A 16,438-nucleotide genomic window follows, 5' to 3' on the forward strand; every position below is an offset into this window, starting at 1 on the left:
TATTTTCATTTCTTACTTATATAGACTCTGTCCCCACTGAATACAGTTGCCTGTAAATTATATCAACAACAACTAGCGGTAGCGCCTCTAATGCGTTTGTACAAATCCAACTTTGCCAAGTATCTGCTAAACAACAATAAAAGTATTTGCCTTTGGCGACATTAACTTGAAAAACTTGATCTGCAACTAAAATCGATTTTACATAAAATTTTAAAAACATATTTTATACATTTTACGCCGCTATATATACCGTACGAGATTAAGTTGTTAAAAGTGGGAATTTTTTTCGAGACAGTAACTCGTGTTTAATTCGTATATTTTACAGAGAACCATTGGGTCGATTGAAGCAATTGCGGTTAACTTTATTGCCAATTACACAAAGGACCACGATGGTAGCAGGGACGAGCCTCGAACCCGTATACTCTCTAAGCAAAGCAATATATATACAGTAAAAGGGTGGGGAAAGATGCGACACCTTATCATTCTATTTTCTCGTCGTGTTTGGCGGCCAACAAAAAGCAATCGAAGAATTATAAAACTGCATCCTCTCCACTCCTATAGAACGTTACTAATTGTTTAAAAAACGATCAGGATACTTGGATATAGCATGTGCTAAAAGTGTCCCATCTTTACCCACCCTACTAAATATAATTTGGGTAACATATTATAGCAATAGGGCAAGAAAAATAATGTTTAAACGTGATTTTCAAAGGGTAGTAGTATTACTTCGTGGTAATGCCGGGTGCCCTGGCAAAGTGGTTAGCGCATGCCTTTAACCAGTAGGTAATGGGTTCAAGGTTCGTCGCCGCCACCATTGTGGGCGTATGTGTCCTTGGGCAAGACACTTAACAGCAAATGCTCTATACCAGTGGTCACTAATGGGTTGTCCAAATTATCAGCCATGTATAAAAAGAATGAAAAAAAAGGTTAAAAATATTCATTCACGAAGTAACCTACATGGTAACCCGTAAGCTGGCAAGAGGTGTATTATCACCAGTGTTACGACCGTCGTTTTTCGGCCACGCGAGGATAAGGTAAGTTACATCAAAATTACCAATGATTTTAAACTGTCCCGTCTTACCCTGTTTTTTTTTTAATTTGTAAAATTACACTGTTGTGCGGATCGCTAAAAATAACTTCTTGTATGTTTTAATATATTTTTTGAATTGTTGTCAACGAATAAAGGAATGGTAGTAGTAATTCGTGGTATTCCCCAAAACCGTCATGCATTTTGATTTTGAAAATATTGGGCAATATGTGCTTAAATGTCCTATCTTCCCCCACTCTACTATACATTTTTAGGCCGCTATACGGTACAAGATAAGTTGAAACTAGAAACTTTTTTTGAGACAGTAATTCGTGTTTAATTCAGACAACTTATAAGGAACCATATACTAAAAAATAAGTAATGCAAAACAAATGCTACTTTGAACCTAGCTGTAAAAAACAAACTGTTCCCCGCACGGAAGCAAGCAAAACAACAGCCAATAGGAGTTATATGTATATTGTATACGTCCCACACAAGTTACTTAATTAGACTGAATTAGGCACACAAAGGAATTACGTTTGTTTCGCGACCAACTACACACATTAGGATCGGCTGCTTGACAGCCAACCAGTTCAAAATTGGAACACGTAAACATAAGAAGCTACAATGAAACTTAAAATACGCGCGATAAGAGAGGCAAATCACTTTGAATTGGATAAAATCGTTAAGTAACGAATTGCCTGTTCGATGTTAGCCTACAAAACACTTACTGAAAGCAATAAAACGGTAAAACAAGGTCTCAGTATAAAAATATCAAACTCTTATGTTCCGCACGAGAAAAACGGCAAAAACTTTAACATTGGGAAATAAAACACCAGGCTTTAGTAAACAGACGAAAGTTCATTTAAAAAATAAAGTATTTAGATTAGGTTACCAAGAAAAAAGGGTAAATTGTTACAGGACGGTAAATTATCTGGTTTGTTTGTATGAAATAGTGACAATTCAGACAACAGGACTGTAATACAATGCACAACTTCCAAAATGTGTAATTCCCATAAGAAACATTAATATCTAACAACATTTACAGACACGCAGTAAATTTGATTTCATTTTGTAAAAGTTGAAATGAGTTTTAAGATCCAAAATTAAAAAATTGGTAATATTTTAAAACAGATATACTTTACAGATAAAATTTCGAAGATGTCGTACAAAACGTTTGGGATATTTACTGGTTTTTCTTTTAGCACATTATTTACAGAATTTGGTAAATACATCAGTTTTACACCCGCTGAACGCAACAAAATGTATGCTGAAAACAACAATTTTGAAATAGATGTTCTTTTAAGTCTTTTTGTGGATTTATGTTTGTGGGGGGCACAGTAATTCCCAAATATGCTTTTGTATAAGTTCAAGATCTTCTTTATATTTCACCTGTAGTTGTTTTAAATTAGCAACGTTAAACGGTTTTAAATCATTTCGTTCATAGTGCTGGTGCAGAAATTTACACGGCGCCTGTGAATTTTCATTTTTTTGCTCCAGAAAAGATTTTAAATGGTTTTCAAGTGCACTGACTCTTTCCTGAGCTTGTTTTCCATGTTCTTCTGCTGACTTTGCTCTCTCATTGGCGTCAGTTGCTTCTCGTTTCCAAGCATCACATGCCGCTTTTGCTTGGTTCCATGACCGTTCCCACTGCTTACACTTCTCTTGCATGCGCTCAAATTCAACTGCAGGCACCATACCACTGCCCAGAGATGAGCTCATACTAGGCATAGACTGATTGCCTTGCATTTGATAACGAGAATTAGCACCCATTGGGAAGCGCCCAGACATCTGTGGAGCTAACAGTGGATCTGAACTTGGAAACTCCATGCCTGGAACTAGTTTAGGAAGCGGTGAAACTGATGATAAAGAACCTCGCATTCCATTTGGAAAGTTACTTCTCATCATAGTATCCTGTGGAATATTCACAGGGTCTGACATTTGAAGCAATGACGATTGGACACTGTTTGATGACGCAACTTGTCTTGTCCACATTTTCAAATTGCTGCCATTGTTTCCTCCTGGTTCTTGAACTTTATTCCCAAAAATATCCAGATCTTCCAATGCATTTCCAACAACAGAATCCACAGTCTCATCTGGTGGGTAAAATGGGGCTGCTTCGGTGTTAAGCACATTAAATGGTCGTGGGAAATTGTGTGGAGGAGATGAATTCGTGCTGGAATAGCTTCCAACTAAAGCTGAACGTTGGTTACCACTTCCTATGCCTGGCCATGATACAGTGGGCCCAGATGCCCCAAAACCAGTATTATTCATATTGTCACCAGCACTACGCTCAGACCCTGGTGCTTTCGAATATGGATAATTCATTGCATCCTTGTTACTGCTTAGAGAAGCAGTCCGTGGTTTAGAAATGGGAGATGGACAAGAAGGAAAACTCTTACTCATAAGATGCTCATTGTTAATCAATTGATTTGAAAGTGTGATATTACCATCACCCACCTCAGGATTAAATGGCCAGCCAAGATTGGGAGTATTTTGGTTTTTATCGCTTAGTGTAAGTTCATTTCCATACGCAAGTTGTATTTCTTTAACTTCATTCTGCACAATATCACTAACCATTGTAGGAGAGCCTTCTATAATTCGAATCTCTTGTTCCACATGAGCAAATGCACAAAAGGGTCCCCGTGGACAGTAGCCAGTCTGTGTCATATCATGACATTTAGTACTCTTGTATATCTCAGGGTGGAACTGTTGCTCTGTGCGCGTGTGGCAGAAAAGACAGCTATCCCCTTTTTCACAACACGAAGGATCTTTCCAATCATCACCTTGTTTTACATTAGGGCAAGGACTTGATCTGTAAATAAACTTATTTAGATAAGAAGCCTATATTTTTCTAAAGACAAAATTTGTGATTTAGATGAGAACAAAACATGGGATTTGTATAATATATATATATATTACATCTTGTACAAATAGTTAAACACTCGTTCTGTTTATTAGTAATGAAAGTTTGGATATTACAAAAACCTTTTATGTACTAAGAACTAAATACAATGTACCTTGATTACATCATTCTAACAAACCTGTATTTATATTTCTTTGGGTTTCTTCTTCTATCTTTTGCATTATGATACTGTGGGCAAGCATAACCTTGTCTACACAACCTTGGTGGTCTTTTGCACAGCTCTGTCTTGTAGTTAGCCAAAACAAAGTTAGCATCCTGCCATTTTGGATCTTCATTCACAATTTTCTCAGCAAGGTTCACAGAATCATGATTCATCTGTTCTGACAAAGAGTGCATCTGATTTTGTTCCATGCTCTGTTCACGAACATCATACACAGGTGGCCTGAGGTCTTGAGCACCATGGGCAAATGCACAATGCGGCCCATTTTTCACACAATTTCCTCTAGAGTCAGTTTCATGAATGCAGGTACCAGTTTTATAATAACGCAAGTGGTAACGCCTTTCAGTGTCTCCAGTATTTCTGTTGGAAGAAACAAAATATTTTACTACAGTTATGTTATGACTTGTATTGCATTTTTATACCTGTGTATATACAAGCAGTCATCTCCATTTGGACATATTCCTGTTGTTTCATCATATTTACTGCAGTAAACATCAGCACTATAATTGAACAACCCATCTCTCCTTTTTATTGGCCTTCTTCGTCTTTGATTAGAAAAATGCCAATTAAAACACGTAAATGGTCGGTGCTGTGTGCACTTGTGTTGAAGGAATAACGGGCATTGGTTAACCCGAAATTCTTTCAAATAAGTATAATGAAATGGTTTTTCAGTTTGAGGCGGTGTTGAAGCCATTTTCACCCAGGGTTCAAAAGCTTTCTAACATTTTTTTCATTAATTTTTTTTTAATTTCAGCTAAGAATAAAGTGCATTATCAGTTCGTAAAGATATGAACAAATGATTGTACAAAATACAGTTTCTATACCCGCTAAATTATTCCTCTACTGTAGCCAGAAAAACGCTTTGATTAGGTAATAGTGTGACAAACAAACATTGAAAAGATAACAAACAATTTAAACAGAAAGAAAGTTCCTAAGAAATGAAACATATTTTATTTAGAAACATGAATATATGTTTAACTTACTAACTAAGAACTTAGCATAAAACATAATAGTGTACACTTGCTTTGTAATAAGACATGTTTGTATAAGTATACTTCTGTTAATATACACCCCACGTATTGTATTTACAGTATTTTAGATATAGGTAATAAGATAGATTGTAACATAACTTAAGTTAACATAACTACCTATACAAACTGACCAATTTTCAAAACAAACATTTGTACACACGATTTTGTATACTTTAACTTTCCAATACATTTTGTAGTCGTAAAATATACATAAAGATTGCTAAACATTAATCATAACTTATACAAGATAGTAAAATATATATAAACATAAGTTCTAAGAAGTTAGCTTAAATTCTAAACGAATTATTCAAGTTGTAAACATGACAAATATTTCTTAAGCACATCCTGTCCGTGACCACTCAAGCGTGCAGGGATTATTTTGCCATCGTCAACGTTGCAACGAAAATCTGGTGCAAATGTTAACGAATTATTGTATACGAAAGCACTGTGGTGCTGTGTAATTCAGTAAATGTTATAAACGTATTTTTAAATTAGTTTCGGGTGTTAAAATTCTGCAGCGTTTGATTTATGTAGGTCAATACATGGGTTCTAATGATCACTCGATGTCGCTACGTGCTCTAGGAGAAACGTATTACGTATTTGGGTTTTGTAAACAAAACATACTAGATGAGCGCATCTCGATCGCTTGAGTCACGCTGGCTGTGTTACGTATGGTCACTGCAGTCAGTGCTCGTTTTACGTCGATGTAGTTTAGTGTACAGATGCGTTCTTAACATACTCTGCTTGTTTGTACCGATTTAATAAGAATATATTTTTTGCATTTTATTTAAAGTTATCTGACCTGGTTGGCTTTAGTTAGGGCTCCTATCTGTAATGTCTGTGTTCTTGTTTGCAATCGGAGTTATTATGTTCTATTTTTTGTACGTAACGTACGACTCCGACTCTAAGAAGCAGAATACACGTTCAAGGACTCAATCTTTTAACTGCAGTCCATCCGCCAATACTAAAGACAGAATTTATTTCGCTGTACGAAGATATTTCTACTCAATTGTGAACCCTATTAATAACAACTATGAAAATGGAAAACCAGATCCATTTTTGTTTCGTGCATTTTCTGACAGGTATATACCCATTGGTATTTTTTTGGAACGAAAATAATAAATACTTTTATGTTATGTCAAATTATCAATAGTCTATTAATTTTTGTACTTTAAGATCGTTAAATAATGGTGTATTTCATAAGTTTGCATCATACTTTTTCCAGGTAACATTTTTAAATGTCAAATATTGTGCTGTCATTGTTAACCATAGGTACCTAACATGGTATGCAGTGTGCCAATGTATGGTCTGGAATAGGCTATAATATGCTGTGTGTATAGTTTGGGTACAAATAGTAACGAGTAATTGGTGATAGTGCATCTATTCAACAGCTAATAACATGATATACAGTAGGATGGGGGAAGATGGGACACTTGTTAACTCTATTTTCTCGTCCCATTCAGTTGTAAACAAAAAACAATCAAAGAAATATGAAACTATGTCCTCATGACTCTCATAGACCATTGTTAATTGTTTAAAACACAGTCAGGATATCTGGATATTATGTGCTAAAGGTGCCCCATCTTGCCCCACCCTACTATATCATATGGTCTAAAAATCACCCTGGTTTTCCAAAAGATAGGCGCCTATGCTGTAAACATCAATAGTATATATAATATATATGGAGAGAGAGAGAGAGAGAGAATATTAATATTATTAATAATACTTATTACTTACATATTTAGGTTTTTGGAATTGTTTAAAATAACACTTTTTTAAAAGTAATTATTTAATGGCATTAGAATAACTTTAAGGTATACCCATGAGTAAATACAGAGTCTTTATAGGACCACATATTTTCTTATATGTATATATAATATATATAGTCCATATGTGTGTGCGCACAAAAACAGTTTTATTATAATTTATAAATAACTTAAGATTGGTAAAACAAATATTTTATTTTATCAACCTTCTTTTATTAAGCCATTGTAACTTTATATATCCTACACGGTTTGGTTTATGGGACACTGGATAACAGCCAACCCTATGAAACAAAAATGGTCAAACAAACATTTCATTTTTACATTTGAAATATAAAATACTGCAGAATTTTTACTGTTATGCCTAGTTTTTCCTACAAAAGCCATAAATTGTAAAAGTTATAGCCCTCTACTTGTTCAAAAGCTTTGTTTTTATAGTAGTATAGTGGAACCTGTTTTAATAGCCACATGCATAATTCATGTGCGCTAAATTTGAAATGCAAACTTATGTATTGTCAGACAAATATAGTTTAAACTATTGACTATATTTATATGTAGGCTGTAAAAGCAACTGCAAGATCTTCAATGATGTAATGATTACACTCTAATCATTATTAAAAATATCAACATTTATGGGGCCACACATGAAACATTCTGATTATTCATTGCTGATGCATTGTTATGATAAACTCCATTAAAGTATATCACATCCAGTATTACTAAGTTTATCCTGTCAGTTAAATAGACTGTATTAACATCAACTTCAAGTCAAAACAGATTTGATGTAATTTATTATGTATTTATATATACATTGTTTGTATTTTTTGGGTTATGAATAATCTTTGTTTAAATGATAAAAATGAGTAGGCATAGTTAGTAACAGATTACTCAGTAAACATTGTTTGTATTGGTTAGGCTATATTCATTAATGTGTAAACATCACTATGGCATTGTTGTAGCCTATTATCATTAATAGACCATAAAATATTACTGTGGTATTGTTATGTCACATTACATCTCTGCAAGCATATATGAGTATAAAAACCTTGGAAATAAGTTCAACGGTGACCCTGACTTTAATATTACTTTAAATGTATAGGCTAGTAGGGTGGGGGAAGATGGGACGCCTTTTCATTCTTTTTTCTTATCCAACTTGGTAGAAACAACATAGGACATTCAAAGAATTATAAAACTGTATCCTCACGACTACCATAGACTGTTGTAGAGACCGACCGATATCACTTTTTTCCACCGATACCGATACCGATATTTTTAGCTTTTACCGATACCGATACCGATATTTTACCGATATTTGTCACTATAGCGAAACATATGAAATGATCAGTTTTAATCAAAAGTAATGCCTGTATTCAAGATATTGCAAGTTATAGAGAAAAATTGGTTGGTCTACATGTTTTTAGGAAACATGCATGTTCTTAGGAAGGTGTTGCTTTTGTACGAAACTAGGACGCACATGAACGCTAAACTACAACGCACGTGGACGTTAAACTATGACACACGTGGACGTTAAACTACGACGCACGTAAAGGTCAAACTACGACGCACGTAAAGGTCAAAACTACGACGCACGTAAAGGTCAAACTCCAACGCACGTAAAGGTCAAACTACGACGCACGTAAAGGTCAAACTACGACGCACGTAAAGGTCAAACTACGACGCACGTAAAGGTCAAACTACGACGCACGTAAAGGTCAAACTACGACGCACGTAAAGGTCAAACTTCCGACGCACGTAAAGGTCAAACTACCACGCATAAATACGACGCACGTAAAGGTCAAACTATGACGCACGTGGACGTTAAACTAGCACGCACGTGAAGGCTAAAGTACGAGGCACGTGGACGTTAAACTACGAACACACGTAAAGGTCAAGTAGGACGCACGTCGCTTCGCACGAACTATTAATATATCGGTGAAATATCGGCGCTTTTTTACCGATACCGATTATCGGTGGAACGTAAATATCGGCCGATAATATCGGTGAACCGATATATCGGTCGACCTCTAGACTGTTGTTTATTATTTAAAACCCGATCAAGATATTTAGAAATTTTGCACTTAAGGTGTCCCATTTTACCCCACAGTACTATTAATATATTCACACTAGGTTCCAAACTTTTGAGGATGTTTCTGGTGCAATGGTCGATGCGGGCATCAAGAAGTGTCAGCTTATTCTTGGCATTGATTTTACTGCCAGCAACGAGTGGCAAGGCAGAGTTAGCAACAGGGGACAGTCGCTTCATAATATCACACAAAAATTCAAGTAAATGCTCACACTTAAAACTGGTTGCTTTGTACTTTTAATTTAATGATACCTAACATTTAATATTCATTTTTTAAAATAATTTTTTTGGTTTTTGTATTAAAGTTTTGAGGAATTTTCATATTCTTCTGCATTTTTTACAGAGCAAATCAGAATCCTTACCAACATGTGATTACCATTCTTCAGCATACCTTGAAAGACATGGTTGACGCAAACGTTCCAAAACATCTAAATTTAAAGGAGCTATCAGAAGAGGAAAAAAGAAGCAAAAAGCTTCATGGGATTCATGCGTTTGGGTTTGGTGATTCGGTAACAAAAGATATTTCAACTTTTTGTTTACGAGCGGACGGTATGCCTTGCGGAAGCTTTGATGATGTTTTGCATTGCTATCGTGAGTGTGCTTCAAAAATTACACTTGGTGGTCCCACCAGTTACGCTCCGATCGTGCACAAAGCAATTGAAATAGTGGAGCAAACAAATCAGTATAATATACTGGTTATTATAGCAGATGGACAATTTGTGGATGAAGGGCCTACAGCGAGGGCCATTGTAGAGGCCTCATACTACCCATTAAGTATCATAGTTGTTGGAGTGGGTGATGGACCATGGGATACCATGCACCAGTTTGACGACTGGTTACCTGAGCGAAATTTCGACAATTTTCAGTTCGTTGAATATGGAAAAATAATCTCGAACACTTACGATAAATCAAAGAATCCAGAAACAATGCTTGCTCTGCACATGCTCATGGAGATTCCTGACCAATATAAAATAATTCATAAACTTGGTTATATGTCGCAGCCCCATCATAATGTTAGCTTAGACTCTAAGGGACTATAACAAGCATTTCCAAGTAGTGGAATGGCTGGTGCTAAAGTTCTTCTTATATAACTGTGCCTTATTTACTTATTATGTAAACAAATCGGCAAGTACTAAATCGTAAGAGGGATTCTCCTTTCTACAAATAACTGTATAGTTCCTTAAATAAGTTAGAACAACTAGTTTTGTAAGCTACTTTATTTAAATACCCCATAGTTTTAGTGATGCTATATTTAATAAGGCTGCTTCTTATATCTACTTAGTTTATAATGTAATACCAAAGATAACCACGCTGTATTATATCTAATTAATTATTGGTTCTCTTTTGCACATTAAATTCTTGTTTTTAAAAATTATATTGCTTTGTTTCAATTCCAGACCAATATTAACATTGTTTCCACGCTACAGTTTCATAACATGCTCCCAGATTACTATTGTTTCCATTTTTTGTGTTCCATGAGATACCGGATGCATATTTATAAATAGTTTGAAAATTTTTTTTTATTGTTAAGACATAACATTCCCTTGTCCACTGTACTTCGGTTTATACAATTAAAATATTATAAAATATTTTGGACTTGCACAGTTATAAGTCATTTTACTTATAGCCTTTAATCAACAGTAATAAAATGAAATTATGCAATTTTTAATCTGCTACTGCTATAGGCATTACAATGCATTAGTAAGCGTAATCACATAAATCGAGATAGCAACGGTACCAAATATGATTATTTCTTATTAATTAGATCATTTCTAAATGCTTTTATTAATAGTGATGAAATTGAATGTTGAATTGACACCGTTTTGGTAATTTTTGTGTTTTTTTTATTTACATAACGCAAAACAATACTATGTTTCTTTTAAATACTTGTTCTGTGTGTTAAACTCAAAACTGGCAGGTCCTAATTAATTGGAGTAACTTGCGTTCATACACTTTTGTACTTTATTTTTGTCTGTTTATAACTAAAGCTTCTGCACTGTAAAAATGTATCTGTTCCCAACAAATGCTTGCACACTGTTAAATACATTGATTGGATAGAACTTCTGTGACAAGAACAAAAGAGAATGTTAGTGTTTAAGTTTCAACTAGTCTGTGTCGTTCAACTTACTATTTCAATTTAAGACCTAATATATTACGAGATTAATAAATTACGATGTAGGTTAACCTACTATAACAATGCCCTTGTGAATTGGAGCATATACATGAATTTTCTTGTAGTTTGTGTGCACAAAAGTTGTATGTTTTTGATATAATTACCTGATGCTGTTACATCTTTTGTAATGTGTGATATAAGATGATGTATCTTTATTTATTTTTAGGGGAGTGTGCTGGCTTAGTTTTAATCAATTTAATGATCCTGAACCTATGCTGAGGATAGTGCTGAATGTTGAATCCTTCTATTGATGGTAACCATTCTCATTTAAAGGTAAACTTTACACTAAATAATTCATTCAAAGTTTATGTTACTGGTTAGTTTTTATCTAGATTTTGTTGAAATTTTAATGCTTTCAGCAGAACGGTTTCACTTCTTCTTTTCACATGAATAATTAAAATTCCCCTTTTTAGAAATCTCTGATTACTGTTACCTCAAAGAAAATTCCACTTTTATGACAAAGGAAAATTGAAGAGGATTTTCACAATTATAAACACAGCAACACTTGCCTTAGGCCTTTCACGTGAGTATAATATATTCATATGATGACAGACTGCTTACTTTATTAGAAAATGCTATTTCTGTTTCCTTCTGGTGATGGCTCTTGACAAAATGGAATTTTGTTCTATTTTAAAAGCACTTTTAGGAGAAATAACTCTTATATGTAGTACATTAATGTTTATTACTTCATCGATATGAATATTATTTTTCAATTTGCTACCCTCTTTTCAAGTATAAGCCCTTAATCCTACAGACATGGTTTATCTCATAAAACTACAAACCAACATATGTTAGGTATTACTGTAACCCTAATACATCAGTGTTTTTATTTTTTAAAACACGCTGTTTAAAAATCATCGTCTTATTAATATTTAATATTTTTTCAGTAAAAAAAACACTGTGTTTAAAACAGGTTATAGTATGAACACAAGCAAGATATGGCAGCGTATGTTTCACACATTAGGAGCAGCATTTATTGGTTACACTGTCCTAGATTCATCCATACAAATCTCAGTGTTCAGTGGTCCTTCTATGGAACCTACCATACAAGAGAATGACATTGGGTTGGTGGAAAAACTTACACCGTATAAAAAGTTTCAAAGGTAAATACCTGAATGTATGTATGAATGTAACTTACTTTATATTGTGTCGTCGAAAAACGACAGTCGTTATAACATGGGTGTTCATACACTTCGTGTCAGCTTACAAGTTCCCAATTTACCGTGTATGTTACTTTGTTGTGGCTGATTATTTTTTCATATTTTTTATGTATATACGCCCACAATAGTAGCAGCGACCAAGAAGATGCTGAAACCCATTACCTCTGGGTTACAGGCAGGCCCGCTAACCTTTTTTCCTTTCGCCGGACACTAAAATATGTTTAAAGGTAGTTCAGTACAGGTCTTCCCAAAATTATATACTATGGCACACTAGTGTGGGAGGCAGAGCAAAAATAGTTGAAATAACATGTTAGTTTTGTGAGTATTTCTGTTTCATACACCTTGTGCTCGCTAACGATTTACCACCTGTGTAACTTGGTGGGTGATTATTTTGAGTCCATTCCTGCATAGCTGATATTTGGGCAACTCAGATGGGACTTCTGAGTTGGAGCAATTGCCATTAAGTGTTTTGCATTTCGCTTAAGGTCACACTGAGTGTATGACATAATAATATGCTTATAATGATACCGTCTGTAACCTCTAGTCTAAAGGCAAATGCTTAAACCAACTGACACAGCACCATGGCACTTAAAGGCCACCCTTGTTCAATGACAACTTACATGAATATTTAAACTCCACGAATCTGATATTTGAACGTGACCTTGTCATTTTCCTGTGTAGTTACATAATATACATTGATCAAGTCATTTAGGAATGCCCAAAATTTATTTACACAACCTGACGCGAAGTATCTTGACAGGGGCGACATCGTCATAGCTACATCTCCTGACAATCCATCCATCCAAATCTGCAAACGTATATTGGCTTTGGAAGGTGACCGTATAACCTCAGATGGAAGTTATGCACTTTGGAGAGAGTAAGTAGATAATGATATAAAATCTATTATATTTTATCGCTAAATGTTTATACTGCTTTACCAATAGTTTAAACGTAATTTTGGCTCAAAATATATATTTTTATTTTCAAATTTTGATCTCATATCATATTGTGCACACTATTGAATTAATTTAAATAATTTTGTGATCATTTTTTTACAAAATTCTATTTTTGTAGCTGTACAGGCTATTCATACACCGATATGCATGATTTTGTACGTGAATAGTTCAAAATCATTCAAAATGACTTTGCACATCCCATGAGGTGGTCGGCGAAAACCACATGCACGCTGTCAGTCAGCGCACGTATGACGCATCAATTAAGAATTGCATGCAGTGATTATACAACCGATGTGTTCGACAAAAAAAACAATACTTCAGTTTACATTTATTCTGTATCGCGTCTATGTTACTAATTGACCGGCAAGAAAAATGGCAAACAATATAATATAACCTTGCAACCTTACGCGACCGTAATTAAAAGTACTTTAAATGGCAGTGTTGAATCAATATTACGAGTTCTAATAGCCTGGAATCATTCCGCAGAAAACGAGTCGTTCCGCGCGGGCACGTATGGCTTGAAGGAGACAATAAGGATAATTCAACGGACTCACGGCAGTTTGGCGCCATTCCTCTGGGCCTCGTGCACTGTCGTTTACTTGCAAAGGTACATTGGTTTAAATGCATCGAATCAATGCACGATCGAAGGCTTCTTTTGTACATCAGCTTATTGTTTTATAAACTTCGTGTAATATAATCGTGAGTAACTCGGACTGTATCTTTAATTAGGATGTTGTTTTACTTCCTATATTTAGTAAAACAGTGGACATTTTCCGACCACGAAATAGGAATAAAAATTTTTACCTAAAAATAAATCGACATTTTCGGTTATAGATGTTATGTTATAAAATACAGTAACGCTGTTTTCCAGTCTTGTTGTTACTTTCTGCCAATTTTAAATTTGTTTATTTGTTAGATTTCACCGAAAGTCGAGTGGTTGGCAACCTCAAATATTCCGGTTGATTCCAGTTAAATCTGGTTTCATCCAGTCCGTCTGGTTTATCAAGCGACGTGGTTAAAAACGTCATCTATACAACTGGTATTATTTGCGGAAGAAATCAAGTGGCGGTGAAGTTCAGCAGAAAGAAAACTGTTTGAGTATTGCTTTCACTTGGAGTAATCAGTAATGGATATATAGTACTGTGGGGTAAGATAGGTAGTGTTGGCACTCAAAAATTTTCCAGTCGTATTTTCGCGGGGCTTTATACGAATATTTAATTCTGTAAATATTCTGTATTTACTGCCAAATGGGTACAGAAAAAGAAAAGGGTCTTGTCTAACCTCACTAGTACTGTATAGTCGTACGTACATTGTGACGCAAAATCGTTTCGTGTTGAAGATAATATGAAAAGTTAAGCTTAAGGTGTTTCGATCATTTCGTTCTGCTTACAATTTAATATTACAGATTTTCGATGAGCAATTCGATTCTTCTTAACTTTCAGTCGAATATTTTCACCTCGAATATTTTGTTGAAATTCTAGGTAATACATAGCAGCGTATATAGTTCCCCGACCAATGGCATATTCACCAAACATTCTAAGAACCATGTATATGCATCATGAAAGTGTGTATAAACCTTCATGATGGCGAAGTCTTATATACAACTCAAAGTTGCCACACAACTATATAGCAGTGCTGGTATTCTCGGCTATCGACTCATAGGTGACAGGCACACAATAAACTTGGTTCTACAATGGAAGTTTTCATTGTTCCCTGATTGAATGAATGACCTTTCCTTATTTCCTTCCTTATTGTTGGTTGGGTAACGGTAGTTAATTGTAACAAGAGAGTATTCTTTTATAGGCTATAGGCATAACGTGCTTGCTTTTGAGTTACAATACAATGTGTGTGGCTTTTTGGATGCGTATTTTTGATGGAGTATGGTTGAAATTTGAAAAATCTATTACTGACGTAAAGTGGATTACCCAAGAACACATGACATCCACAATAATTATAGCATCATTTACTCGGTAAACTATTTGGTTGCGGTAGCGCTTAACCACTATGTCACGTTGCCGGGACAAGTAACGAAAAATTGAGAAAGGTTGGGCGCTTATATAAACAAGTGTAGATTTATGATTTATTTTACACGCGATGACTGCAATGTGTACCCTCTAATACGATGCAGATTAAATAGTTATTTCCTGTCGCATTTGTATAGTTATGTGATAGCAAAATTATTATTTGGTGTAAAAGGTATTACAACTATTATGAAACTATTTTTTCTCTGTTTCAAAGAAGGGTGGGGTAAGATGGTACATACTGTTCTTGCATTCCATTTAGTAGTAAACAACGAACAATCAAAGATATTCGCATGGCTTTAAAACATGATCGTAAAATATGGGATTGAGGTGCTAACAGTATACTATGCTACTGTTACGTAAAGTGTGTGGTCCGGGACGCTGCTCTAACGGCATACCGCGACTGACCAGACTGTTGTAGGATTTCTTAACAGTTTAATGGCATATAAAACTACTATAATAAAACGGTTAGAACGGTACGGATTATACTCGAATACACTTACGTTTTGACCACAATTTTCAAATACACCAACGTTACTCGACCGTACACACAACGAGAACTGCCGATCTTATATAATACTCAATCGGATGTAAGAGAACATGGCGCACTCGGGACACGACGATCGACCAATTGTGCTTTAAGGTGGTTTAGTCATTAACAACGAAGGAAAACTAAAAACATTGCAGAAGGACTCCACAGTAGCATACACACTAAAGCCACAACGTTTAACACAGAAAGAAACAATACACACATTACCTAACAGTACAACACGAAAACCAGTAGCATATACGATGTTCCCACCATAAATAAGAAGAAGCTGTCTATAGTGTACGTTGTATTGGCACATTCACAATTTGCCGCACAGAAAGCACTAGCTCATTTATTACCAAGGGGCTCAAGAGACACTACATCTTTTAAGCCATTGACTCGCATTGTGGGATACGGCAAGATCATGTAAGGTCTGCTCACATTAGAGCAACGGTTGAGATCGATAATGAAATAAATATGAGATGTTCAACCGAATCCTTATTAGGCTTGCCCTTCTGCATTTGTCGTCGGCCCATATAGACCATATAGTAGGGTGGGGGAAGATGGGACACCTTTAATACATATTATCTAAATAGCCTGATCGCGTTT

General features: G+C 35.2%; 2 protein-coding genes across 3 annotated transcripts; one reads left to right on the plus strand and one right to left on the minus strand.

Annotated features, from left to right (window-relative positions):
• Positions 1–1,509: 1,509 nt before the first annotated feature.
• zf(c3h)-17 (zinc finger protein ZF(C3H)-17) lies at positions 1,510–4,868 on the minus strand. The gene is given in 3 exon segments (NM_001129856.1): positions 1,510–3,842; positions 4,072–4,473; positions 4,536–4,868. Coding segments are annotated over 3 exon segments (2,169 nt in total). The 5' UTR covers positions 4,808–4,868; the 3' UTR covers positions 1,510–2,347.
• Positions 4,869–5,939: 1,071 nt separating this feature from the next.
• On the plus strand, positions 5,940–15,136 carry LOC100186321 (mitochondrial inner membrane protease subunit 1-like). Of its 2 annotated transcripts, XM_026834278.1 has the most exons (7): positions 5,940–6,226; positions 9,035–9,190; positions 9,334–11,436; positions 12,077–12,266; positions 13,084–13,200; positions 13,766–13,886; positions 14,196–15,136. In XM_026834278.1, the coding sequence occupies exons 4-7, from the start codon at positions 12,085–12,087 to the stop codon at positions 14,250–14,252; spliced, it is 477 nt and encodes a 158-aa protein (XP_026690079.1). In that variant the 5' UTR covers positions 5,940–6,226; positions 9,035–9,190; positions 9,334–11,436; positions 12,077–12,084; the 3' UTR covers positions 14,253–15,136. The 2 variants fall into 2 exon arrangements, with proteins under 2 accessions (XP_026690079.1, XP_002127754.1); XM_002127718.5 differs by lacking the exons at positions 12,077–12,266; positions 13,084–13,200; positions 13,766–13,886; positions 14,196–15,136 and having other exon boundaries at positions 9,334–11,329.
• The last annotated feature ends 1,302 nt before the right edge of the window (positions 15,137–16,438 follow it).

This window comes from Ciona intestinalis, chromosome 4, assembly GCF_000224145.3.
Source record: "Ciona intestinalis chromosome 4, KH, whole genome shotgun sequence".
NCBI lineage: Eukaryota > Metazoa > Chordata > Ascidiacea > Phlebobranchia > Cionidae > Ciona > Ciona intestinalis.

Bases quoted from the DNA above. Each gene is read 5' to 3' on its own strand.
- LOC100186321 (XM_002127718.5), top strand. From the start codon at position 5,979: ATGTCTGTGTTCTTGTTTGCAATCGGAGTTATTATGTTCTATTTTTTG. The intron at 6,227-9,034 runs GTATATACCCAT...TATTCACACTAG, and splicing joins TTTCGTGCATTTTCTGACAG to GTTCCAAACTTTTGAGGATG. The intron at 9,191-9,333 runs GTAAATGCTCAC...CATTTTTTACAG, and splicing joins AATATCACACAAAAATTCAA to AGCAAATCAGAATCCTTACC.